The sequence below is a fragment of the Strigops habroptila genome, chromosome 5 (assembly GCF_004027225.2).
Source record: "Strigops habroptila isolate Jane chromosome 5, bStrHab1.2.pri, whole genome shotgun sequence".
NCBI lineage: Eukaryota > Metazoa > Chordata > Aves > Psittaciformes > Psittacidae > Strigops > Strigops habroptila.
Genome location: NC_044281.2, coordinates 50,718,984 through 50,745,484, shown reverse-complemented (window position 1 = coordinate 50,745,484; position 26,501 = coordinate 50,718,984). Strand labels below are relative to the sequence as shown.

General features: G+C 40.5%; 1 protein-coding gene across 3 annotated transcripts in view; it reads right to left on the bottom strand.

Annotated features, from left to right (window-relative positions):
• The window catches only part of DPP10 (dipeptidyl peptidase like 10), a 557,376-nt gene that overhangs the window by 287,968 nt on the left and 242,907 nt on the right, over positions 1-26,501 (bottom strand). For 2 of the 3 annotated variants that reach the window (XM_030487512.1, XM_030487514.1), the window contains exon 1: positions 14,981-15,312. The exons of the other annotated variant lie outside the window; for it this stretch is intronic. In XM_030487512.1, the coding sequence (XP_030343372.1) occupies positions 14,981-15,052 (72 nt within the window). In that variant the 5' untranslated portion in view covers positions 15,053-15,312. Of the gene's footprint in view, positions 1-14,980; positions 15,313-26,501 lie in introns of those variants that run through there. 3 annotated transcript variants of the gene reach the window in all.

The following is a 26,501-nucleotide window of genomic DNA, read 5'->3' as shown; positions in this document are numbered from 1 at the left end:
TAATCAAAAGAAAGTTCCATTTACTGAACAGACACCTTATGTCCTTAATGAAACAGTAAAAAAGAAAAAAAACCTCACAGATGTATTAGAACTATTGCACATTACTCAAGCCATAGCTATGGATACTGGGCATAAGAAGTATCTTCTCTGAATACCTGCCAAGCACACCACTAGAATATGCGAGTAATTCAGTCACTGGTTATTTCTGCCATGATGCTGGGAACAGACTTTGTTGACCCAAGTTAAGGACATAGGGTCTCTATCAGATGAAGGCATTTCTCATCTCCAGGAACCACAAAACCAAGCAGCCATAGGCAGCCTGCCCAACCCCACAGGAATGTGGGATTTCTGGCTCTGACAAACCCTCGTCCCTCCATTATATCAGAAGGTACACCCACTGGATAGCACAAACATCCTGCCAGGGGAATGACGTGGAAATCCACAGAGTCACAAAACCTACACTACACTACTAAACATTTTTATTCCATGTGACAGTTTTAATGACTACCTCTTCATTTTCATGTGATCATACGTGGACTGTTTCCTTAGGATAACGAAAGAAAATTTCTTTGTGTAGCAATTTTGTGATCAATTTTCATCCATTATGAAAATATGTCAGTCATCACTGACTCAATATATTTCTCAGTGTGCACGTCATCCCCACAAGCACCTGCAGCAGTGAGGTTTGATTTGCTGTAAGATTTCAAAGATGACCATTCCCCAATTCCTGAACAGCAAGTATATGTATTCAAAGGATGAGGTACTCAATCTAGAAGAGATAGCCAAGTAGTTCATGCATTGAAACTCTAAGTGACTGGAAGAAAAGGAGGTGGGAGGGGGGAGAGTGGAGAGAAAAAAAAAAGGCATGAAGGCATGAATGAGTTACTGTAACGCAGAACTCTGCAGAAACCAGAAATGTATGCGCAGATAATTTATGTAATGTATGTGTTTCACATTCCTACTCTTCTGCAGCATGCTGTAAAACCTGCTGTTATTACATGCTATACTGGCATGTCGATTACTTTCCAACAAGAAAATCATTACTTTGGCCTGCCTCTTGATCTTGTTGAGCTTTGTATAGCTCTTCTGGCCGTTTCAAAAACACAAGCTGAAAAAATATCTATAAATCAGATACTTGACAAAAAAAGAAGTATTCTGCACTACTTAGCAAAGCCAAGGCTGTACTGCATCAAATTCTACTGCCCACTTTTTAACTACACCATCAGTTAGAAAAAATTGCAGTAATATAACAGTTCAATATTCAATATAATGAAGTAGGCTCAACAATGTTCCACCAGTCACAAAAGAGACATTACTGCCTGCCATTTGTGAATAAACTTCCCTTTGTTGGGATTTAATCAACCTTCATTTTTAATCTGCATACATAAAACATTAAATGCTAGAAGCTTTAACTACTTTGAAAAACATTTGTTGAATAATTTAATCTCAAAGCACAGTTTTTTTCATACCAAGAACCTCAAGAAATTACTTACAGGCAAAATCCTTCGAATAATCTAACAGCTAAATCTGAGAACCTTCACAGAAAGTTAACTCATTCTCAATGACTAAACACTAGTTCTACAAATACTTTTAAATACAGACTTTGTCTACATATCATGTGCAATGTCAGGAAGAGAGATACAATACAACAAAACTTTTTAGATTTGTCCCGGTCTCAAAATCAAGTCTGAATATACCAGATGTAAAACAAGACTTTTCTTGTTGCAAGGAAAATACTTCCCTGAGGTACAAAGTAACTGACACACCAAACAGATGGTGTCACTCTGCTAGAGCTTGGTGGACATTACTCATTTGTATGGCCAAACATGTATCCACTAAAGCCATGAAACAAGTGTTACTGTATTTCTGGACCTGCTTTAACTGTAAACACCACATTCCACATTCACAAGGAAGATACACCTTCAGCCTCTTTCACTGCAGTAGTCCATGCAGTGAAAAGCAACAAAGAAAGAAGTATTTTCCTCAAAATTTATATAGCAAGTAAGATAAATTCTAATTAACATTCTTGAGCTGTCAGGGAGAAAAAAAAAAAAAACAACCAAACAAGTATGTGTGTATAGCGCTGACAGCCAGGTCAGGGTTCTAGAACCAGAGTTAACACCAGGTCATGGATGAACACTGACCACATGCAGCAGAAGTGAAGACTCTGAAATCCTTTCCATAGTCACAGTTGCAGCTTTCAGACCCAAAAGTAAATATATATTAAGTTTTGTCAAGTGCTGCATAGAAACTTTCCCAACAGTAGGATTTCATATTCCAGATTGCAGCTCTTTAGGAAAACTTCCCTTTAACTCACATATAAGATAACTTATTATTCCTTTGTCATTATAATGAAGATTTATAGTAACATATAAGAAGGAAAGGAGAAACTTTCTATCACTCTCAAGCAACAGAGGGGGAAGAAAAAGATGACTGGTAAAAAAGGTTGGGGTTTTTTTCCTCATAGGATTTCATTTATAATGGCTATCAACAATGGTAAAACCACTAATAATTCACTACTTCACCAAGGCATCAAAAGGGATCCCCATCATTTCATCTCCTGTAGGCTGCAACCCATCACATTTCACTGGGATACTACCTCTGTCCAAGGGCCAAGAATTTTGCTTGGGCATCTTTATAGAAACCATTTTTAGTTCAAATACATCAAAAGGCAGAGAGTTCAAAACTTACCTCAGCATTTCTATTCCAGGGGTTAAACTGCCTCACTTAAAAAACACACTCCTTATTTCACTTTCCTTTTTTTGTTTTTTTTTTTTTAATTTATGTACCTTTTGGTTCTTGTTACCATGTTACAATGGGAGGCCTGAATGTAACAAAGACCGGCACTTGGAAAGTTCTTCTTACCATGTGTCTGTTTCCTCCCTTAACTGGTCAAAGTCAGGGATTTCAGTCTCATCCATGTCTCCTATTTACATACCTTGTTTCACCAAGCATGGCCAGCACGTTTTACATGGTGTATGTGCTGGAGTTGCTGCTTTTAATGGAAATCCAATACATTAAAATAGGTAAAACCATTCCCATCATTAAGGGAAACAGTTTCCCTGTAAATGTGACTATATTCATTACTCTACATTATACTTGAGCACACTTTCCAAGAGCAATGCAGATAGACAGACCAAAAAAAAGAGGGAAAAATAAAGGTGTTTTTTTGGTTGGGTTTTTTTTTTTAGCAAATTGCAAAATTTGCTAAAATTTTGTGTGCTGCTCCTCTTGTCCTTACTACCAGTGCAAGTTCAAGTCTCTACAAATGATGGAAAGACTCACGCTGATACGAAAGCTTCCATCCTGCTCAGCTGAGTCACACAGGATTGTGCTGGCAGCAAGAATAGACCAGGAACTTACAGCCCTAATCTGCTGGGGTTAGACAAACAAGGGATATTCATTCTATCCAAAACCACAGAATTATTCACATAAAATGTTTCCCGAAAGTTATCCTTATTAACCACATTACAGCTAATCACTGAAAGATATACTGGATCATACTTGTCGTGGTTTAAGCCCAGCTGGCAACTCAGAACCACGCAGCCGCTCACTCACTCCCCCGCTTCTTCCCCCCCTGCTCCCAGAGGGTTGGAGAGGAGAATCAAAAGAATCTAACTCCCATGGGTTGAGATAAGAACACTCCAGTAACTAAGGTACAATACAAACGACGTCCAAAATTATTCTCATTATTCACAATTTAAGAATATTTTCCAAGATTTATGGATGGAGAAAAGATAGTACAACAAAACCAGACTAAACTCATCTTCCTTCCCATCAGTATATTTTAAATATAGCCTTTTTTCAGGATTGCACTAATTTTCTCATGTAAAATCTATGCACAGAAGCAATCTGTACTGAAATGAATGAAAAATCTTGCATATGGCATTTCCAGGATTTAGCCTGCTTAGATGGTTTTGAGGATGGGTATTAACAAACTGAGATATTCCCTCAGCAGGAGCAGTACACTTTATTGCAGCCACCCATGAAGCTGCCCCACTGACACAGCAAACACAGCCTTACGAAAGTGCAACACTTCGGTAGCAGAACTGCACCTTGAAAGACAACCACCACAATCACTACATTTAATATCATCTCAGGTTCCTGTCTTCAGGGCAGAAATCCAGAGCCTTATCCAACTACCAATAACACAACTTTGACATTTCCAATTCGCAGAACACCATCACCCCTCAAACCCTGCAGCCACTTCTGCAATTGTATCCTTCAAGGACCCAACTCACACAGAAATTCTGCAACCAGTCAAGAACAGGACACAGGCTTTTAATCTCAGATTTCCTAATCTCCATCCTCTTTTAAATTAGTGGCACTCTTCAGATCCACCTACATAGCACTGTAGATACATCTATTACAAAAGATCATATGTCCTATAAACCTCCAGCAAGACATATTCATGTTCTTTCCTTGTGTCTACTCTGTCACCCATACTCTAAGCATTCCTCATAGGCATCTCTCTAGTGAAACTGAGACCTCTTCACCACCTGCAACCAATTCATTTACGCCATTGTATTTCCACCCTAACTGGGGAGGCAACAAATACTGGTATGTTTGAAAAACAGCAAACAAATACCTCCAAACACATAAAAAAAATCTAGTGTTGCAATAAAAAGTCTTACAAGGCAATTGCATCAGGACTACAACCAAGTGAAAAACAAAACAAAAGCATACAATTGTTTTTAGATGTATGCATTTATGCATCACTTTCTGTATTTGTTAAAGCTACACAGCAAAGAGAGAGAGAGGAGCAGAATTGGGGAGAGAAACCATTTATGTTAAGGAACAGATATTCATAACTTCTGCGTTTCTGGGGGCTACGTGGACCGCCTCTAGTCTGACTCCCATAGGCAGCTGGAGCACCCCAAGTGTGCTCCTGGAGAACACCAGCTTCCTCAATTTAATCCTAAAGGAATCCAGTACATGCTCTGAAACCACCCTGTGGGGCAAGCCAAAGTTCAGCAAGTAATGATCAGGATTTGTTTCACTGGTAAGTTTATGATCCAAGCTAAAATGCTACCATGGGCTTACCCAAGAGTTATTGTACTGCAATACTGAAATTTACTGCAGAACAAAAAAATGTCAAAGGGCAAGCTTGCATACAAACACTTAGAGAATGTTATTTCAGTAGAAGTATTTCTTCATCTAGAGGTGAGCAACGAGCAAACACATTCAGCGTCTCCCCCCGCCCACTGCTGGGGAGATGGGAGAAGGACACCCGACAAAAAGAAATGGAATAGTAAATTACGAGTAAAGAGATTTACATTTCTGTAAGTTATAGTAGTTTAAAAGATATTAACAGCAGCAGGCAAGGATATGTATTTACTTTACACTTTCAGTGTGTTACTTCAGAAAGGCAGAAAATGTTCTTCCTTTTTAGAGGGAAGAGAAGTCCTTTACTGAAGCACCATTTCATCCCAGGAAAGAAGTGCTATTACATCCACTTCAGCTGGCAACTGTGAGAGGAACTAAAGGAAAAACTGGCATTGCATTGCACTCACATTTTAGAAAGGAATCTTTACATGCTCAGAAATGAGGCAAGATTTATGAAGAATAAAACTGACAGTTTCCTAAATGTGAATAACACATTCAATAAAGTATAACCTGAATGAAACAGAAGATAAAGGGGAAAATATTCAAGGCTGATTTTGAGGGGGAGAATTGTTCTGGGTTTGGGGTTTTTTGTTGTTACTGTGGTTTTGGTTGGCTGTTTTTCAGAACAGAAAGATCAAGCCCGATTTGGATCCCTAGCTGGGCTAGGTACTGTAGCCCCAGTGGAGAGGTGGACATAATAAGGGAGGTAAGCAGACCTCAGGAAAAATACCTTTTCAGTGAAAAGCTTACTTTTTCTTTACATACTGAACATATCCTTTGCAGACATGATACATGGCCCTGCATGTGCTTCTTTCAGAAATTATCTATTATCTCTCTATATGCATTATATGCAGTGAGACATCTATAGCAGATTCTTGGGTTTGGTGTACAGGATATCCCCTGAGCTGATACACAAGGCTGTGCTGCTTGAAGAATTAGTACACTAAAGCCTTTTCTTCTGAAGTTTTTCCTTTTCTTGAATAAGAAGGGGGTTCCTATGCTACAGCGAATTATACTATGAGGAAGAAAACCAAACCTTCTTGTCCTAAATTCTTGTAGAAGATATCACCTACCATGAACTCTGAAACATTCTGCTGATGTCTGTTTATGTTTACACATAGCAGAGACCAGAAATAAGAATTCAGATTTCCTCTGCCATATCGATATATATTTAGCAAGGATTACTCCATTTTCATTTGCTGACCAGTGCATTCTTTAAAATACAGGCTTACTGTATAAATGTTGAGGGATGGGATATTCAAAGTGTGAAGTTATTCTAACAGAATAAAATTCTATGAAATGCCTGTCTGTCTTCCATTGCTTCCACTAAAGACATCACTTTGGCAGCTGAGACAGAAGACCACAATGGCACTCCTGGTTACCATGAGTCTATTCTCTTCCATGCCTGGATTACAGTATCAAAACACATAAATTCAATATATATTCATTATTTCCTCTGAGACTTCTCTAATGCTGTGTGAAAGCTAGCAGTATATTTAAGTGAGACAACATTCTTCAAGCGATTAGCAATGGGGAAATAAAAGTAAGGAAACACAGATGACAGATGTTGCTTAGCTTACAAAGAGAAATATGACACTAGAAAAAGCAGAAGGGCTGTTAGAAGAAAATTGTTAGAAAAACTGTGTGTAGAAGATTAAACATGGGAAGCTGGGACGGCGGGGAAAGTATGGTACAGGAGAGAATCACATGGATATGTAACAAAACTGAAGGGAAAAAGAAGCAAGAGAAGACTAAGAACTGCTCAGAACACAGCGTTTTACAGAATCAAAAATGTATCTAAAAAGAGAGTGTAAAGGGACAAATTAAATAGCTAAGAACGCAAAACAAATAGTCACCAAAAATAAAGACTTCACTAGAGTCTTCATGAGCCCATACAGACCAGCTTTCACCCTCCTTCCTTCAGCTGTCACTAGCTACGCCATAATGAAATCAGAAATGCAGGGTACACTGCTACTTAGGAGTCTAATATCAAGCTCATTTCTACCTACAGTGACAAGACACAGAAGGGGGCAAACCCCCTCTTCAGTACAGAATTGCATGGAGAGACCCCAAATGAAATACAAGGAAATGTATATGCTATATACAGGTATAAACCCTGTCTTTCTCCTAATGGGTGAGCAAACAACTTGTATGAACTGACAGTTGCCCTCAAGAACCTTTTCAGAGCCTGATACATAATAATAGCATTGTAGTTTTGTCCTTTTGAATTTGAAAACATGTCAGGACACTGAACACTCACTACCAATAACTTCAGAGAATGCCAGTGACAACATCTGGATAACCACCTTTCATGCAGTTTGAGTACTGCAGCTTGATCCATTTTACTGTATACCAAAGGACATTTTTTCCCCAAGATACAATGAAAATTAGTGCAGTGCAAATACAACTAGTCCTGCAGATATTATTCACATAAGTAGTCCACTGACTTCAGTGAGGAAATCCATGTAAATAAGCATTTTAAGAATGGACCAGGATACAGAAATATTTTCAGCCATCTCAGGGACCAAAAGGTAACATTATCTTCAATGCACTACAATACAATGAACCTTTGAATGAAAAATAAAAAAGAATCTTTTCAACTAATTTCCTTGCATTGCAACTACCCACTCATTTCAAAGCCTCCTGACTTTGTGGGCTTATTAAGTCAAGAAGATTTAAACTTATATTTATGCTTGATGACATCTAATTACCCGATATAATCATCAGTGCCCTAGAACAAGAAGGGCCTTGACTAAATCTTTCATTATGATCTCTGTTGTGTCGCTATTTGCACCAGGATATTGCAGAATTCATCACAAATAAAGGCGGGAATTGCTAAAAGATTTCCAGCAGGGACTTCCTGAACGGCACTTTTTCTGACTCAAGCCACCCAAGTTTTATAGCCATTTTGTGTTTATTTAGAAGTGTCATTAGACCATCCAATTCCAAGTTCTTCCGTAAGATTCAAAACTGCAGCACACTAATTAAGTGTACTTAAGATCAAATCCTTACTCTGAAAGACTCCCCCAATATATATGAAATGCTTCGATTTAACCAGCCTCTGAAGCCTTAGGATGAGTAAGGGGGAAAGGAAGTCAGCAGCCTCTGTGCTGTCAGGAGCAGAAAGAACACAGAGGATGAATGATTAGTCACAATGGCAGTGTTTGATTTAGTTTCTTGCACTCGCCCAGCATTTCAAACAAGTTCAATGGTTTTCCCACTAGCATTTGGAATTCTCTACATATTTCCAAAAACCAAACTGTAACATTTGCCTAGTTTATTTTCTGGAAAGCTACAAAATGCCTTTTTTTTTCCCCCAGAGGAATGTAAATTGCAAATATTGCCCCAGGTAGTCTCAAATAACCCCCAAAAGCATTTAAATAATCTTTATTTTCTTTAATTTATCGCATTGTTTAATACTTCCTAATTGATTTTCTTAGACAACATCCTCCAAACATCAGACGGCTTTTATCTTGGTTTAGAATCATTCAAAACTATTTACTGATTCTCTACATAAATAACACATAATAAGTTATGCGGCTGTTGCCAGCAGTGTTAAGAAAGATTAGAAAAGGTCTCTTAGCTTCAGCCTCAGATCTGTAGGTCATCCAATGTCCCTCCTAATGGATAAATACAGCAATTTATCATCATCAGTCACCATAAACATTGTTCTTTTCACTATCGTATATTCATGAACATTATTCGATGCAGCTGAGTGAAGCGTAAAAGAAGTGTATGATTAAAGTGGAAAGGACAGAGTTTGAGACATCCGAGATTTCGTGACTAATGCATAGACTTGAAATATAACATGGGTCTTTTAAGAGTTACAAAGACAGCATCAACAAATTACAGCTACCTGCTGGCAGGACACAAGCATCTGGAGCAGCAGATGAGCCTGCCTATGTCTTTCAGTGCGATGTTAAAGAAAGCATAACGTGTGAAGTACAGTCTTGTACACCTACAAGTTTTCCATAGGTCAGATACATTTCAAAGCTGTATTAGTTGGGGGGGGTGGGTGTGTGTGGGGGTGGGAAAAGCGAAACACAAAAACAACAAAGATACCCCTCCACAGATCACATATTGCATTCATCCATATTACCACTATGAGAAGAAGGTCTGTGTTCACATTTTTAACACATGTATGTAATCTCCGAATGCCCTCAAGTTATTAAAAAATGCTAAGATGATCGCTTTCAAATTCTAGAATAACAACAAACAGCTCTGTTTGCTTAAAGAGTTCCTCCTTCTTGTTAATTATCAAAATAGCTTGCCTGAAGCAATACTTTCAGTTGGAAGATACTGGAAAGAAACACTGAAAGTATGTTTTAAGATGGCTAACGCAATATGTATATTCAAATATCTGAGGCTACTATGTAACCTACAGCATGCTTGCAATTCTCTTTAACACAGAAGAGCCAAAAAGATTCACAGTTTCACAGGTCTTGATTTACTGAATAAAGTAATCCCTTTAATCCACCTGCAAAGTGGATGGCTCTAAATACTGAAAAATCAAGTGCTGTGTTACGCTGCACGAATTCCCACATGATGTTTTGAATGCAAGACATGGAGAACCTGCAAAAAGGCACTGGAATCATGAGGGGAGGACAAGATATCATCAGCATGATTGCCTTGCCCTGCATCCACCAACAGAAACCTTCATGGTTGTGGTCTTGGCAGGTTCCCAGAGCAGAGAGTGGATAAAGCACTGGAAAGTTCTTAGTAAAGTTTTCTGCATTAGAAAAGCAAGTTTCTGAAGAGAAACTCATTGCTTCTGAATTTGAGATGTACACTGAAACACACTTACATGCTATACAGCCACTTAAAAACATTTGTGTCTGCTCTCTCAAGCTACCTGAAATCCTGTATGTACACAGACTGTTTACAAGATGTCATATAAAATTATGCTTCTCAATTAAAAGGAGAAGCACTTCACCAAAAATGAGATCCTACTCTCCCCTGCTACACAGAGCTCAGAGCAGAAGACTAGAAATGTAATGAGGATGGAAAATAAGCTTCAGGCTTTTTGTGCTTATCACCACAATCAGGTACATGATTGTGAACTACATGAAAACAGCCACATGGCAAAGAGAAAGTGAACCAAGGCCACACCGAGCATTTGAAAGATGACACATCCCGTGCCTTCCCCTGGAACTTGAATGCTGAACAATATTTCCAAACCACCACAGTTAATACATTTTCATATAAGCTTCTTGTGCTACTGGTCATATATTCAACAGATATTGCAAGCCTGTAATACTTCTTTCTGGATCCAGCACAGATATAGTATGGTGTATATATAGTGTACAAAAGAGAATTTAAAAGTTAAAGCTAAGATTCAGATGTTTACTCTTTCTGAAATATTCTGGGCATTATAATAGAACTTTATTTCCCCACTTTTATGGGCTGTTTTTACCTGATGTTTCTGACATTATATTGAACCTCACAATCTAGTATGTTTGATATGGTGCCACAACAAAACAAGTAGAAAGTTCCACTAGGTTGGTAAGAAGGAAAAATGCAAAGTCACTTTGGATTATGTACTAGAACAGAGCTTCTTATTTCAGCCTGAAGCCAACTCTGAACACAACCAATAGCAGAGGACATGGACTTGACTACCTAACTAAATCTTTCAAGTTACTGGAACGTACATACACGATTAAGAGCTCAAGTTTCTCCCTGACCCATGAAGCTCAAAATTACTTGAGTGGGGCAGGGGAGAGCCCTTTTACCTTGATAAAACCCTGTTAAGATGAATACTGCTCTGGACAGACACAGCTATCTATCAACATTTTTCCCACTGCAAGCTCAGAGTCCATTTTGGGGAAAAAGCAGCAAGGCAATGAAGGAAGACCTGAAACTACAAACTATTTTGGCTTTAGTCACCAACAAATAAAACACAGATTGTTCTCTTTTGTTCAGACTACTTTTAGAATACACCCCTTGTTTGGTGACCAGAGAAACTGGTCCCGAAACAGAGAACATTCAACTCCTTAAATCAAGGCAGTCAAGCAAACAACAGCCAGTTGTCGTTGTATGTACACTAAACATGTAATTTAAATGCTTACCAAATAACCTCTCTATTTAGTGCAACACAATGCAGTTGATTTTACTTTTCCTTACGTGTTTTAAGCAGAATAATGTTGTAGATTCTAAAATGACATACAGTAAAGGAAAAAAAAATGTTTCTTTTTTTTTCCCCCCCCTTTTTTCTATTTTAAAATCAATTTTAGAAAGACCTTAAGTTGGACGAGTAAAAGAGGCTCAGGAGAGAATGATTATAAATTTCAAAGGTCTGTCTCCTATATACACAAAGAACTGCAAGTAGCACCAGGTGGTGTAGATCATCTGTTTTTTGTAAACACACTGAAGCCTTACAAAGGTAATACCTAGAGGAATTATCTTAGTTTTTCATCTGCAAAGACAGCAGCATTTATCAACCAGCAAGTCATACAGGTACATTATATTTTTCAAATATGTTGTGTCCACTGACTACCGAATGGTTGTGCATTCTAAAAATGATCACTAAACATCATTGTCCAAGACCCCAGGACAGTTCTTAAAAGCTACAAGATGAAAAACCCTATTATTTGTACTCTCTAAGAGGAACTGAGGGAGCCACATTCACTATCAACACAAGCGCTCAGGTGACAGAAGTCTGAGCACTTTGATAGAGCTTTCCAGAAACAAGCAGAAATACAAGTAATTTACAGCTATTTTCCTTTCTACAGATACATCATCTGAACATAAAGCTGTAATTTTGGCAATAAATATGAGTCATCATTTAGCAAAGAGTTGAGAATAAATCTGGCTAATTTACCAAACCGATTGCCAAAACATCAATAGCACTGTTAATGCAAGTTGTTATTAGATGCATTGGCCCAGGGGAGGCTTGGTTTAAATATACCATCAGGGAAAATGTTGGATATGAAGTTGTGTACAATTTATTTATAAGCTGATGGCTATGGGTGCTTTAATCAGTCAATCCAAGCTTTTATTTAAGTGGAGAGTCCCAGCATTAGCTTGCTGTAATTTGAAATTATAGCTCAGGTTGCAAGCCTATAAATTTACCACAAATGCATCAACTTCAGTATGACTATTCTCAGCGGTATCTGTAAAACCAGACTTTGAAATCAGGAGATTTACACTTAGAAAATCAGAAAATCTTGGTGTAATTCCTTGTTCCTTTTGGGACTTCCCACAGGTCCAACCACTTCTCTACCAGAAAAGATTTGCTGCTCCTACTGCTCAGGAAAGCCTCTCAGTGCAGACGTGGCTTCTTGTTAAAAATAAATAAATAACCAAAGGTGTCATATGTAGTGACTCCACAGGTTTACACCAGCTCACCAAGCAAAATGCAATGTTAAACAAGACTACCCGGGCAGAGACAGATTTCTTGAAGGCCCTAAAAAGATTGCATTTACCACATGGGCCAGCCCTTGACACTGCTATGGGGTATGGAAAACCAGGGCGAATGTATGAGCCCGTGTTTGCTCTTCTCCCCATGCCCACTGCAGCACTCACCTCAGCTGCAGCTCTGTAACTGCAAGCACAAAAAAAAAAAACAACACACCAAAAAAAAAAAAACACCAAAAAAAAAAAAAAAAAAAACCAAAACAACAAAAAACCAAAAAGCTTCAAACCCTTAATATCCCTCTGTTAAGATCCCAGCCACATCACACTGCTGTACTAAGAATAGTTTCCATCTTAAACCTGGAGTTTATGGATCTTGAATACTGCCAAGGTGCACAAGTCACCCTGGTGTTCACAGAGAGACACTAACCACAGCCTCACGCTACTCGGAGCTCACTGCAGGATTTAGGCCTGCATCCTTGTTGTTAGCATTTAAAGCCACAGAAAGACTTGCCACCCATTAAAAGCAACATTTGTATGTGATGCTGTTTTACACTGCATGACATCCCTAGCACCTAAGACAACAGGCAGTTAAAAGTTGATTCAATATCAACTTTCATCAACAAAATCAAATTTGGTCTGGAAGAATCAGATGCAAATAAAGAGGACTTCACATTCACATTTCATGCCACCAGGGACAGCAGATAGACCAGTGGATCCCCACCCACCACCATGTGAGGCTGAGAACTCCAGAGCACTCGGGTAACAGTGTTTCTATATTTAGCATAAATTCCTAATATTTAGCATATTTTAAATTTGAAACTTACTGCTGTTCCTTATTACGACATAAATGTGCAGTCAAACTGGTAATTTTTGGCATATAATATTAAGCCTGCTTTGAAAAGATTTCCACCTCCGACAACAAAAAAGCCATTCTGGCAATTTAACATGCCTGAACTGAATATAAAGAAATAAAGATTGGTTAAGTTCAAGTACTTATTATACATAAAAGTAGTACCCCTCTAAAGCAAAACAATGTCTCTGAAATGTATGAGCTCTGTGAACTTCTGAGACTATTTAAAACGAATTTGACTTTTTCATAAATTCTGCTATTTGCATGAAATTCAGTACTGATGGAAGTTACCCATCTTTTTCAGATAACGTAACTCATGCAATTATTTTATTCAAGAAGGCTCCTCAAACTCAAATATATTATCAGTACTACACTGAAATGTGTCATAATGCATACACTTTTTAGCAAAAAGGATACATCTTTAAATTTATTTAAATAAATGGGTTCACTGATACTGGAAGGACTATCCAGAAGCTTAACATGCAGCCTGGCTGTGCATGCAATACTGGATACGCGGGTAGGGGCTTTCTAATCCATGGCTGTGCACACTGTTGGTGTTTTTCACCCAATGTTAGTGTATCGGAGGAAAACTGAGCTCTGTAGATGGACGTAAGAGAGAATGGAAATGTGAAACGCGGGTCCCCATGTCCTGCAAACCCCGTTCAGCCTGCCGGAGTTCAAAACAGAAGGCGATGAGTATTGACAATGTGCAAAACAACCCCTCGGTCTCGGAATGAAGTGGAGTTAGCACATTTCGGGGTGTTTGATGGCGAAGGAGCGGTGTGCCGCGGGGCCTCATCGTGGTGACGCGGGCAGGTGCGCGGCTCCGACCCGGCCGGCGGGTCTCCGCGGGGATCTCGATGCGGACGCGCACAGCCCCATCCCTCCCGATGTGTTAGCGCCATTACCCCAGAGCAACAGCGGTCTGATAATGAAAACTTCGATTTTGTGATGACAGCCAAGTTCAGCTGCTCCCGCGGTACCCATCACACGCGTAAACCGCCCCAGGCTGGCCCGTTTCGACAGGGAGCCGGTACCGAAACACATCGGTACTGAGACACGGGTGCCTCGGCCAGCCTCCCTCCCGCCAGCCTGTGAGAAGGCACCCGTCGGGCCAACGGACACGACTGCCGCCCGGCGCTGCCAAAAACCTCTGGGAAATCAATCCAGGGGGCCCCGCGGGGCCGCTCCCACCCCGCCGCAGACCGGGTGGCGATGCGGACCACGGCCCCGCACCGCCGCCGGCAGCCCCGGCCCGCTCCGCGGCACCACCGGTCCCCACCGGCGGCAGCCCCATCGCGGCGCCGCTGGCGCCTGCGGGATGGCAGGAACCCTCACCCGTAGGTGTTCCTCCCGGCGCAACTCGCAGGGAAGCGAAGCGCAAACTCCTACGGGACCCGCTACCGACGGGGGCCAGGGCCGATCGACACCCCAGCCCTGAGGCGGGGCCGGACAAGGCTAGGTCTTCTCTGGGCGGCCCCACGGCTACCCGCGCATCCCCCGAGAGAGCTCTACGGGACTCCCTCCTCCCCCCGCCGAGCCGCCCCGAGGGCGCCCGTCCCGTCCCCCCTGGACTTTTACCCAGATCCGTACAACTTCTCCGGGACGGCGAATGTCGTCCGTCCCCCCCCGCCTTGTCCACCCCTCGGCGCCTCCCGCCGCGGGTCCCACCTGGTCGGGCTGCGGCGGCGGCGGGTTCCCCCTGCCGCCCGGGTGCGCCGGCTGCTCCTTCATGGCTGTCATCGCAGGGGGCTCGACTCGGCTCGGCTCGCCGCCTCTCACTGCCGCTGCGGCCCCGGGCAGCCCTCCCTCGGCGCCAGCCGCATGACACCAGCCTCCCCTGGAAGTGGCGCGGCGGAGGAGGAGGAGGAGGAGGAGAAAAGGGAGGACGGGCAGGGGGCGCGGAGCCGTTGTTGCAGCGCCGCTACCGCAGTGCCCCGCCGCGCCGGCGTTCAAGGGGCGCCTGGCCCCGCGGTGCTCGCCGCCGCCGAGCCCAGCGCCAAGGGACGCCACCGCATCACTGCCGGGCACCGGCCGCAGAGCGCCCCGCGGCGGGCACGCTCTGCCCGCCCGCCCCGCGCCGCTCCTCTTCCCTCCCCTCCGCCCCGCCCGCCGCCGCCAGCAGGTGTCACAGCGGTTCCCGCCGGCCCGGGAGAGACCATCCGCGCCCCCGCCGCGGGGGCGTCGCTGCCGGCTGCGGCGGGGCCGCGCTGCCCGCTACTGCCCCGCGGGGACCGGCCCCGGCCCGGCGGGGACTTCCCCCGGGCTCCGGCCGCTGCTGTTCCGCCGCCGGCAGAGAGAAGCCGCGAGGGGGCAAGGGCAAAAAAGGGGGGAAAGGAAGCGCAGCTGCAAGGTTTATGTAAGGGTTCTGTCCCGCCGCTCCCTAGCCTCGCCATGGCGTTTCAGCAGCGAGCAGCCAAAGGTGCGGCTCCCGAGCTCTACGGGGATGGCCGCCAGCCGGGGGAACTCAGCATCGGGCATCCCAACCCGTTTTCACGAAGGCGCTTCCTTTAGGAAGCCCGTGGCTATAAAAGGGGTCTCAAATACTCATTTTATCCTTGTTTATGATAAATTTAGCATAGGAGGCTCTTATGACGCTATGAAAAAGGAGAACTTCAGGGAAGACCTTACAGTGTGTCCCAAAGCATCAGTTGGTTTGAAGGGGTTTTTTAACAGTCAAAGATGACCGTCTGAAATTTGTTTCTAACCAGCAAGAAGGAAATAGTTGAAAATGTGAAGGTAGATGCTAACTGGAGGAACAGTGAACATGAGGTTTTGTAAGGAAGAAGAACCTCAAACGCAAACAAGGGCTTAGACTTGGGCTGAGCTGTTTGTTAATTCAGATGGGTTGCATGATGCCACTTACAGTAGGACTGCATAACGCAGGATTGTCACCTGGAGGTGACAGTGTGCTGGGACAGGAATGCCTGGCTGACAGGAGCAGCCCTAGCCTGGGTCTCAAGATATGTCAGCTGATGATGAGAGAAGTGTTTGAACTTTTTATTTTTTGCATCCAGCCTCACAAGAAAGCTCAGTTCTGACCGGACAGTGAGCGTAATTAATAGCGGTGACAAAGATCTCAGATTTCAGCCTATGGTGGTTAGAAAGGAACAGGAAGATGACAAGGTACTAAGGAATTACAGACCAGCCAGCTGCAGAATAGTGTTGGGTATTTCCATCATTCTGTATCATCCATCACTGTGTGGACTCCTCCACCAATCAACAGACACAATTTCTCATGAAGTCCTGGTAAAAGTTCTAGAAATATACTCAAAGTAATCAAATGAACTTTGCAAGCACCTAGATGAAAACTAGATGACAACTAATGGCCACCATTAATTTGTCAAGAGCTGATCATGTCAAACAAATCTAATTTCTTTCCTTAATAGGGTAACAGGCCTGTGGGCAGGAGAACAGTGACTGCCATTTATCTTGATTTGGAAGGGCTTCCAGCACTGTCTTCCAGGACAGTTTCGTGAGGTAGAGAGAAACATAATCTGAAATAGAATTAAAACAAATGTCTACAAAACTATCTCTGCTATCATTTCCAGGGGCTCCCAGCCACAGCAAGGCTGCAGCACAGGGGTCCTTCAGTGGTCCATCCCGCTGGGCTTCGCCTGAGATTCCACAAGCATCACGGTGGCTGAGCACACTACGTTCATGAGATCCACCAACACTGTGAAGCTGCAGAAGATGCTAGGTGTTGGAGGACATGGATGTAGAACAGGTGAGGTCATATTTTCAAATTTGAAATGGGACATTACAGAGGATCTCAAATCTGCACCTAAGGCAGTGTCCTGCTGCGGTGAACCAGCCAAGTAGTGTGCTGTGAGAGACAAGCAGGACTACATCTGTCACAGTGCATGGAGAAATCTCGCTCTTGTCAGTGCTGGCAGGGCATGTGCTGAAGAAAGCGGTCAAGGCCAGGGAATGCACAGCAACACAGATGTGTGATGAAGAAAACCAAAGAAGCGGCAAGAACATGCTCTGAAGAAAAACTGAAAATCATTGGGATCAGTTAGTCTTAAGGAGAGAAAACAGAGGGCAGATATGGAAACAATATTCAAATGCTTAAAAGGTGCTACAAAAGAATGAAAATAACCTCTGTGTGCATGGTGGATCGGATGAACAGCAGTAAATGTCTGTCTGGAGCGATATGAGTACAGTTGGTGCTGCCCAGGACAGAACTGTCTAAATTAACTGTCTCAATCTCTTTTAGTTGCTGTCTTTATGATTCCTTTCCAGCATGACACTAAGGACCACCTGCAGCCCCCTGCATGAGACTCAGCTGCAAGAGCCTGTGGTGAGGGCTTACACTGCTTGCCCTGGGTGTCTGCACAGTTGCTTTCTCTCAGCTCAGAATCAGCCATTCCTGCATATCTCTTCCACCACCTCTGCCCTTACCTCTACATTTCATATCCCTATTTTCTCTTTCGAAATTCATTATTTTCCTAACTTCTGTACCCGCACTGCTGTCAGCCCTGTCCCTTTACCTTCTCGTCTTCTGCCACTGTTTCTTTTCATAAAATAATTGTGCTATGCAAAGAAAAAGTAAAAAGGGTAACCAAGATGGCATCTTTTGTACACCAATACCTATTGCTTTGCTTCATTTCTGCAGAGCAGACTTCAGTGCCAATCCTTCTTTTGTCTTGGCTGCGTTCTGCAGGGCTAGGGGTCTTATTTTTCCTGAGCAATGACCAACATGGGGAGACTTAGGTTTTGCCCGTGGCCTGTAGGTGCTACAGTAATACAAATAATAAGTCTTAGAAGTAGACACGTTCTAATTCATGCTGTTTATGGCACAGCAGGTATATTGCAACTCAACTAATTACTGAGCCCCCATCAGAGCTGAAGAATTCTAATGATTTAGGGTTTGAATGGGCACGTTTCAGTAGAGATTACTTTCAGCTTGTTTTTGACGAGATCCATTGTGATGGAGTTCTGCTGTTAATCAAGAAGGAAAAAGACATTAGCAGTCAGTTTAGCTGAAGCTTGATTATTCATTCACGATATATTCACTGTGAGGTTTTATCACTGTAATGGACTGAGATATGGACTGTCCGTTTCATAAAGGTCATGCATGCTGGTGGTTGGGTATTCATAAATCAACCAGAATTATTGGAAACATATTTTGGGGGTAGGAGTTTGGGGATTGGCTCTACACACACTGAGTCTTTTCTAAAGCTTCTTAAAATCAATACCAAAACTCTTATAAATGGCACTTGAGGATACCATTTATCATTACTTTTGAATGCTGGTTAATTGGTTCACAGTATTGATGCTTTGGGGATACTAAATTAATTCACCATATTTCACTACCGCCCACGCCAACTTTTATTTGAGTCTTTTTTAGTAAATTACTGTTCAAAAGTCATTTGACTGGGTAGTTTAAAAGAACAGTTGTTTTACAGCCATTAAGTGGACACATCTTTGAAACTGAAGCCGGGTATTAAAACAGATCCCATATGGGTAAAAGCAATTAAGATGTACAGTATTTATGGTAGTTTCTTGTACCATTTTCACCAAAACACCTCATAGGATCAGCAGGAAAAGCACTTAAGGCTTGGGCAAAAGAGCTGCAGAAAGAAATGGAATTATGCTTTTCAGTTCTTTACAGAGTCATTACACTAATTAATCTGTGTTTCAACTGAAACATTATGTTACAGACTCCTTGTAATTTCCTCCATCTTCCCTATCAAACACAAGATCTGCGTGCATGAGTCAAGACGTAACATGATTTTGTCTTCCACATAAAATGAATATCAACTCCATCAGAGTATTATTTCATTGTTACAGTCCATATCACATGATGACTTAATAACATATATGTTTTGTTGATATAGCAGACTAATACAATACGCTGATTTTAGACAGGCAGCAAGTAAGCCAGGAAAATGCTAAGGGAGTAAAAGGGCCAGACATATGTGCAGAAAGAATATGGCGGAGGGTGCCACAAATGAGGGGAATTCTCCCTTTTCTCTCTGAAGAAACCCTAGCTGTTTACTACTCTCCCAGCCAGCTACCAATTCCGGCTAGAGCAGTTACTGAGAGCATCCCTCAGTACCAAACGCTGTGTGTGTGCCATGTGTTAATCATTCCAGTGCCCTTGGGAGGTGGCTGGGAGGTGCAGTGTCTAAGGTGAAGTAAAGACATAAACCCTGGTTTTAAATAAAGTCCTGTTTATCAAGTGATTTAATTGTGTTGCGTCATGCAGATGCTGCTGCTGTACATATCACCATGAAGAGGCACAGTCATTACTAGAACAGTGGAGATCTTGTTCCTTCCTTTGAGAGCAAGTTTTACATTTGGTAAGTCCACTGCTGCTCCAGCAGTGGCGTTTCAAAGAACAAAACTGGAACAGGTAGCTTTGTTTTCTGTATCTTTTATATGGCCCTTATCACTGTGTAATTAACAACTGTACAGCCCAGTGAAGATGTAAATACTACTTGATTGCTAATTAGCATTCCCATAAAAATAAGAAGCCCAGTTCATCTTTCACTTCCAGCTCACCCATTCACTTGGCTTTTGCCATGAAGTCAATTGACTGAGATCAAAAGATTCTCAATCAATCAGCTCTAACCTAGAAACTGAGGATTGTATCTCTCTTGCTAGCAACCTTGCTGCTCAGACTCATAACCTCCAGTCATACTACCCACACCCTCTGTGCAGCCCAACACTAATGAGTTCATGAAAGCTGCAACATTGTGGCTTGAGAGCTTGTCAGTGGCTTTTAAAATCAAATCTTATGAATATACTTTTATTATGGATTTCTGATGCTTTTTAAAGCTCTGGCAACTGGGCTAAAAAAGTCCTCGAAATTATAAAGGTGAATTTAAAAACCAAAGTAATGTGACCAAAAACCAAGAAAAATTAAAATTATTGTTCTTCAGTGGCATTTTAAGTGGATCTGTGGGCTTGCAAAAACTAAAAATACTTGTCCAGAGGAGAGTAACTCTAAGTCACATAAACCTGAAAAACAGACAGAATGTGGTTTTGTACAGAGTACTCTTTAAATTATGGTTTTAAATGACAGAATATTTGAACCTTGCTTCTTAAGAAATTCTCTGAGAGAAGGAAAATTCCAGGCACCTTCTGCTTTCAGAAACACATTCTATTCTAATACCTGCTTCAGCGAAAGGCTATTTTCTTTGTGAATAAATTGTACTCATGTTTTTTTCTCCTTGTCTTGTTTTAGAAAAACAACCAATGCAAACACTGAGTTAATACAAATAAATGCAAATATATTCCAGCAGGAAAGTTACAGGACTTATTAAAATATATGTGCAAATATTTCTGCAAAAGTATACAGAACAGGACTTCATTTCCAAAAATACCTCTCATTAACCACTAAAATGCACAGCCAGCATTGCACAGTGTTTGAAGGAATAGTTCATAACAGAAGAACACAGGAGCTGTGGTTACTGATCTATGGCATCCCCTCCTGATTATGTATGTATGTATGTATGGAGTCACAGATAACAACAGTTTCCAAGAGAAATGGAGATACACGAACACGTTCGTCCAACACCACAGCCTGGAACTAGGGCTCGGGGGTCACTATAGATGTTCTGAGGTGTCCAAACCACATGCGCTGACCTGGCAGAGGGTCCTGCAGGACCTTCCTCCCTCACCTCTTTGTGAGCAGTAGCCAAAAGCCAGGCATGATGTCTTTATGCCTACGGGCAGGAATTTCATACATTCAGAGGAAGGATTTTCATTTGCTGCAATTCCAACCAGCTTGATTATATTTATAAAATAATTCTTCTTACCAGTGTTTTACGGAGCAAATTTGCAAAACGTAGCTATGAAGTGAAACCCAACGTAATATGTATATTCTGACAATACCTTACCATATACAAAGTTCAAAGGGAAAAGCATGCCCTACTTCAGAAGTCTCTATAAAGTAACTCTATACAAATGTATTAGTGGATTTTAAATCCTAATGGTAGCTCACAGCAAAAGACCCTGATTTGTATTTATCAAGCAGTTCACTAATATAAAACAGCACTACTTGTGCTCATCATTAGAACTATTTTTTACTCAGTAAAGCAGTTATAAAAGTTATGGATTAGGTAGGGAAGAGGCAAAACTAGATCTTCAGATTTTGAAACATGTATTTCCCCTTTCCTAATCATTGTATCTTATCTCTAATCTGGAAAAAGTTACTCTAGGAACCCCTCACCCATGAAGGTCTGTTATAGCTGAGTTTACATATAATAACTTTTGGCTTACTTTTTAATTCTTAAGAAGACACACCTGAAATTGAGGGGGGAAATAGTACAGTTTGTATTGAGGATGGACCTGCATAGCAGAAAAAATTTAAGGTTCAGATCTTTAAAATTCTCTTGATGCATACTGGTAGTAAAATATATGATTCCAGAAATATAAATATATTGTAATCATTATTGACAAATCTGTCAACTTTTTACAGATTAAAACAGGTTAAATTTGGCCAACAGCCGACTCACCCAGGAACTCAGATATCTTATATTGACATAGGTATAAATCAGAAGTATGTCTAGAAAAAGCAGAAAGATTACTAGTGCAACCTTATGGTTAAAAAAACACAAGTGGCAAGACTGATTTTTTTCTCCTTCATGGTTGCTACACAACTATTCTTCAAAGAACTTCATACAGCTTGCATGTACAGTGACATTAAATACTTGCTGAGGATCTCCTATTGATGGTAAATAATTGATAAAGAACTCAGACTAATATTCAAACCCATTTTATGACCTAGTCCGCAGTTTACCAAAATGAAATTGCTATATTCAGGAATCTGACATCTACTTGCTACTCTTGTAAGACTTATCAGATTCACAGACATTTAACCATCGGGGATGTAACTAGGAAGTAAGCGGGATATTAAAAAGACCCTCAATAGATTAGGCTCTTACTTATTACTAAAAATTACCCAGAGTGAATGCTTCATTTAATTGAGCTATTTTGAAAATGTTGCTCTTATAGATTATATAAATCAATAGGGATGGATTCGGAAAACCAAATTTCATTTGCTAATTTGGGGAATGGGGAGGAGGAAAAGTAGGATGAGAAAAAGAGAATGAGGGGAGTTAAAAATCAGAATAGAGTCATAATAAAATGCCATAATCTACAGTAAAATTAAATTTGGGAAAAAAAAACCTAAGTGAAATGTTTTAATAGCACTGAAATATTTTCTTACTACTGGAGCAAAATGACATGTTTTCCCTATTATGTTATTTAATTTAGTTTCATTATTTCTGTTACATAGAAGTAACACTATGCTAATTTTACTACATTGAGAAAGTCACAATTAATTTAAGCCAGAAAGTTAAAGAAAACATTTCAACACCAGTACAAACTATTCTATGCCCCTTTACTAAAATTTTGTTTAAATCTGTATAATCCCCCCACCCTTTTGATCAGACTCCATTCTTGCAGGATGATTGCCCTGTGAAATATTTTCCATCCAGCTCTAATTCACTCTACAACTAAACCAACAAGCCTATGATGCTAGCAACAATTAAAACCCAATTTTCTATTGAGAAAGTTATTTTCCTTTGAAATGGAGGTATGACTACGTACACTTACTTTATGCTTAAAATTATAAAAATGATCTAACATTGCACAGTTTGGTTTTAAAAATGGTAACTCCATTGGCTACCATAATTCTAAGATGCCTTAAAACATTGAGGAGAAAAACAGGAGAACAGCCGTTCTGTTTTCTGTTCAAAGCCTGTTTTCTGCTCAATACCCTTAATTTTGATTAGCAATCACTGGCTAGAGTATGTCTTGAATCCCAAAAGACTTATTCCTACATCAAAGGGAAGGAGAAAAGGTCTTGTATAAAATTATACCACTGAGCTTTTTTTCCATGATATTATTACGATATGGAATGGAGCTGTCACAGAACTATATGATAAAAGCCTATTCATCCATAGCATTCGTTACATAATGAAAGGTATCAAACATTTGTATAAAAATCACATATATTTTCCAAGATTTGTATAATACCTTTTCTTTCCCAAAGGATCTGAAAATGTTGTACAAACTGATAGACAAATTATCCATGCAGGAAGCTATTCAACCATCAAGGAATAACAACTACTGCCCAAAGCAAAGCAGAACAATATAAATAAACACAAAAAACTTTAGTAAATGAAGGAAGTATTCTCCACTCAAGACCATGAGGAAGATGTTAAGTATACAGTATGTAAATATACAGGATTTAGGAAGAACCTTGCTTTTATAATCCTGATTCTTGAATAGGATAAAGTAGGATGTCTCTTGAACACTGGCAATCACAACATTAACTGAAAGAAATAAATGCTCATGACTATTAAGCATAGTAATAAGAATGATAGGTTGTGCTGATTTGGGCTGGGGTAGAGTTAATTTTCTTCATAGTAGTCGTGTATGGGGCTATGCTTTGGATGTGCTGCAGTGTTGATAACACAGGGATATTTTTGTTACTGCTGAGCAGTGCTTACACAGAGTCAAGGCTTTTTCTGCTCCTCAGACCACCCCACCAGCAAGCAGGCTGGGGGTGCACAAGGAGCTAGGAGGGGACACAGCCAAGACAGCTGACCCTGACTGACCCAAGGGATGTCCCGTACCATATGGTGTCATGTTCAGCATATAAAGCTGGGGGAAGAAGAAGGAAGTGAGAGGCCATAGGAAGTAATGGCATTTGCCTTCCCAAGTAACCATTTGATGGAGCCCTGCTCTCCTGGAGATGACTAAACACCTGCCTGAGCATGGGAAGTGGTGAATGATTTCCTTGTTTTGTTTGCTTGCATGTGCAGATTTTGCTTTACCTGTTAAATTGTCTTTATCTCAACCCACGAGTTTTCTCTCTTATCGCAGTATTATTACTTATTTAAAAAAAAAAACCAAAACAACGAACAACAAAACCCCAAACTTCCTTCTGCTGATGCATTTTATCCCCAAAACAGGAGTGTCTAGAATAGCTAGAAAGGAATAATTAAATGAACACAGCACTGTACTCAGCAACAGTCTACATAATTTCTACAGGCACGAGTTTTTTATTTGGATAATATTCTGTAATTTTCTCAGAGCATTTTTAGTTTGGCAGTCATTGTAGCATTTCTGCTCAATAAAGAAGGTGGCAGAGACACTTGAGGGTACTTGAAGAAGTCAGAGAGTGTGATTTGAGGCAGAAGAGATCTCTTTCCATTTCAATATAATTATCAAGAATCTCTAATTAGAAGCCAAATAAGTAAGAAAAATGCAGACAGTGGGAAAGTTAATACAGTTGGAGACTTAAGAGGATGCATTAAGAAGAAGCGTTACAGAAATTTTGGGACTATTTTTAACCTTGAGAATTGGACACAAACCTCAGACTTCCCAACTGTGTTGATAGTGTCCTCCCAAGAGGCTTTCAGAGGACCACATATTGGCACACCAGTACTTTGATTCTAAATAACTACCTAAAACTCATCCTCAGCATCATTACTCATCTGGTAGCTACATTCAGAAACCCTCTTGAGAATTTTGACAGGCTATTGGGCAGGAGAGACAGATAAAGAATTGCTGATGCTTCTAACCCTGGAGAATCCAGTAGGTCTGAGAAAAAAAAATGGCTATTAAGGAGAAGAGCTATCCTTCACATCACTCCCCCTTAAGCTAGGCTGATAACAGTAAAAAAAATCACACAGATGAGCAAAAAAGTGGATATTATGAAAGTCTGAAACTCTCAGACCAGCTATTTGGTTGGGAAATTGAAACAATTATAGGAAAGGAAATAACGGAGCCCCCAGTTAAGTATCTATGGTAGTGATATGTAAATGCCATGAAAATGAAAAACAGCTGCGAGAAGCTGAAGTTTTAGCACACAGTCAACAACATAAGCAGTACTACAGCATTAATGGAATAGGTTGCAGAATTGGGATTTTGCTGTAAATAGGTAATAAATTGTTCAAGAAGAGCAGAAAGAGAGAAAAAAGGCAGCCTTGCCTCTGTATCAATAACACATATCCTGGTTCTGAATCTTGCAGTTCAACAAGTCAGAAGGAATTACTGTCATCTTGAATGACTCTGCTTAAAGATAAAAGAGATCATGAATAAGGGTGCTATACTGTAGGGAGTCATTCGTTCCCTATTTAACCTTGAAGATCGAGCACAAGCCTTAGTCTTCACAAATATCCTGAGATTCATGTCTTTGTATTGAAGGGAGTAATAGTCAGAAATATCCTAGGGAAGGATCAGGCAGCAAGGAGGATTTTTATTCTACAAACATCTGATGGAAAAGCAATACATGCTGAAAAAGATATGTCACCTTTCTGAATACACTGGGGACAGTATTTTCTTTTCCAAAAGAAAGGAGAGACCACCAGGGAAATAGAAGGAAGATAAAAAACTGGTTAAGAATCTAAAGTCAGAAAATTATTCCAATGAGATGATTATGAAAAAGAAGAAAAAAGTTGAAGAATCATCATTGAATCATAGAAGATGGAAGTCTTAAGCAAAGGCAGACTTCAAAAGAAGAGAAAAGAATAAGGCTGATGTTTATAATACTTTTTGTCACACACACAAAAAAAAGGAGACCAGATACTTAGTTTATGTGCTCACTAATTATGAAGGTCAGAACATGAAAATAAATAAATAAGGTAAATAAATAATTAGATAATTCAACATTTAAATCAACAATTCAATCTCACTCATCAGCCTCAGCCTCTGCCTCAGCAACCTCTGAACCATTTCACAGAAATCTCTGAGAAACTCAAAAAGATGGGGTAATTCTGGTGGATTGGAGAATGGCAAAAACTATGCTTGCCTTTAACAAGGAAAAGACGACTAAAATATACACAAAACAGCTTGCTCTTTAGTTCTCTAAAAAATATAAATACAGAACTTAAGTTTGTAGAAAATAAGGTGATAAAAAGAACAGACAGCATTAATTTATCCAGACCAGGTAATATTCAGCCAATCTAGTTTTGCTCTTTAACAGACAAACTGTGGATGATCAGGAAACAGTGGTGTAAGACTTCAAGAGTAACACTACATGATTTTCTCAGAAGAAAATGAGGTTTAGATGAATATAGCATTACACAGCTGGTTGACAAACTATGTGAAATGTCAGGTTTTAATATTTAATTGCCAAAAGTATTTTCAATTATGAACTCTCAGAGACTTTTGACCAAGTCCATTGTTATTGATCATTATTTCACTTATTAGAGAGAATATTTACAGG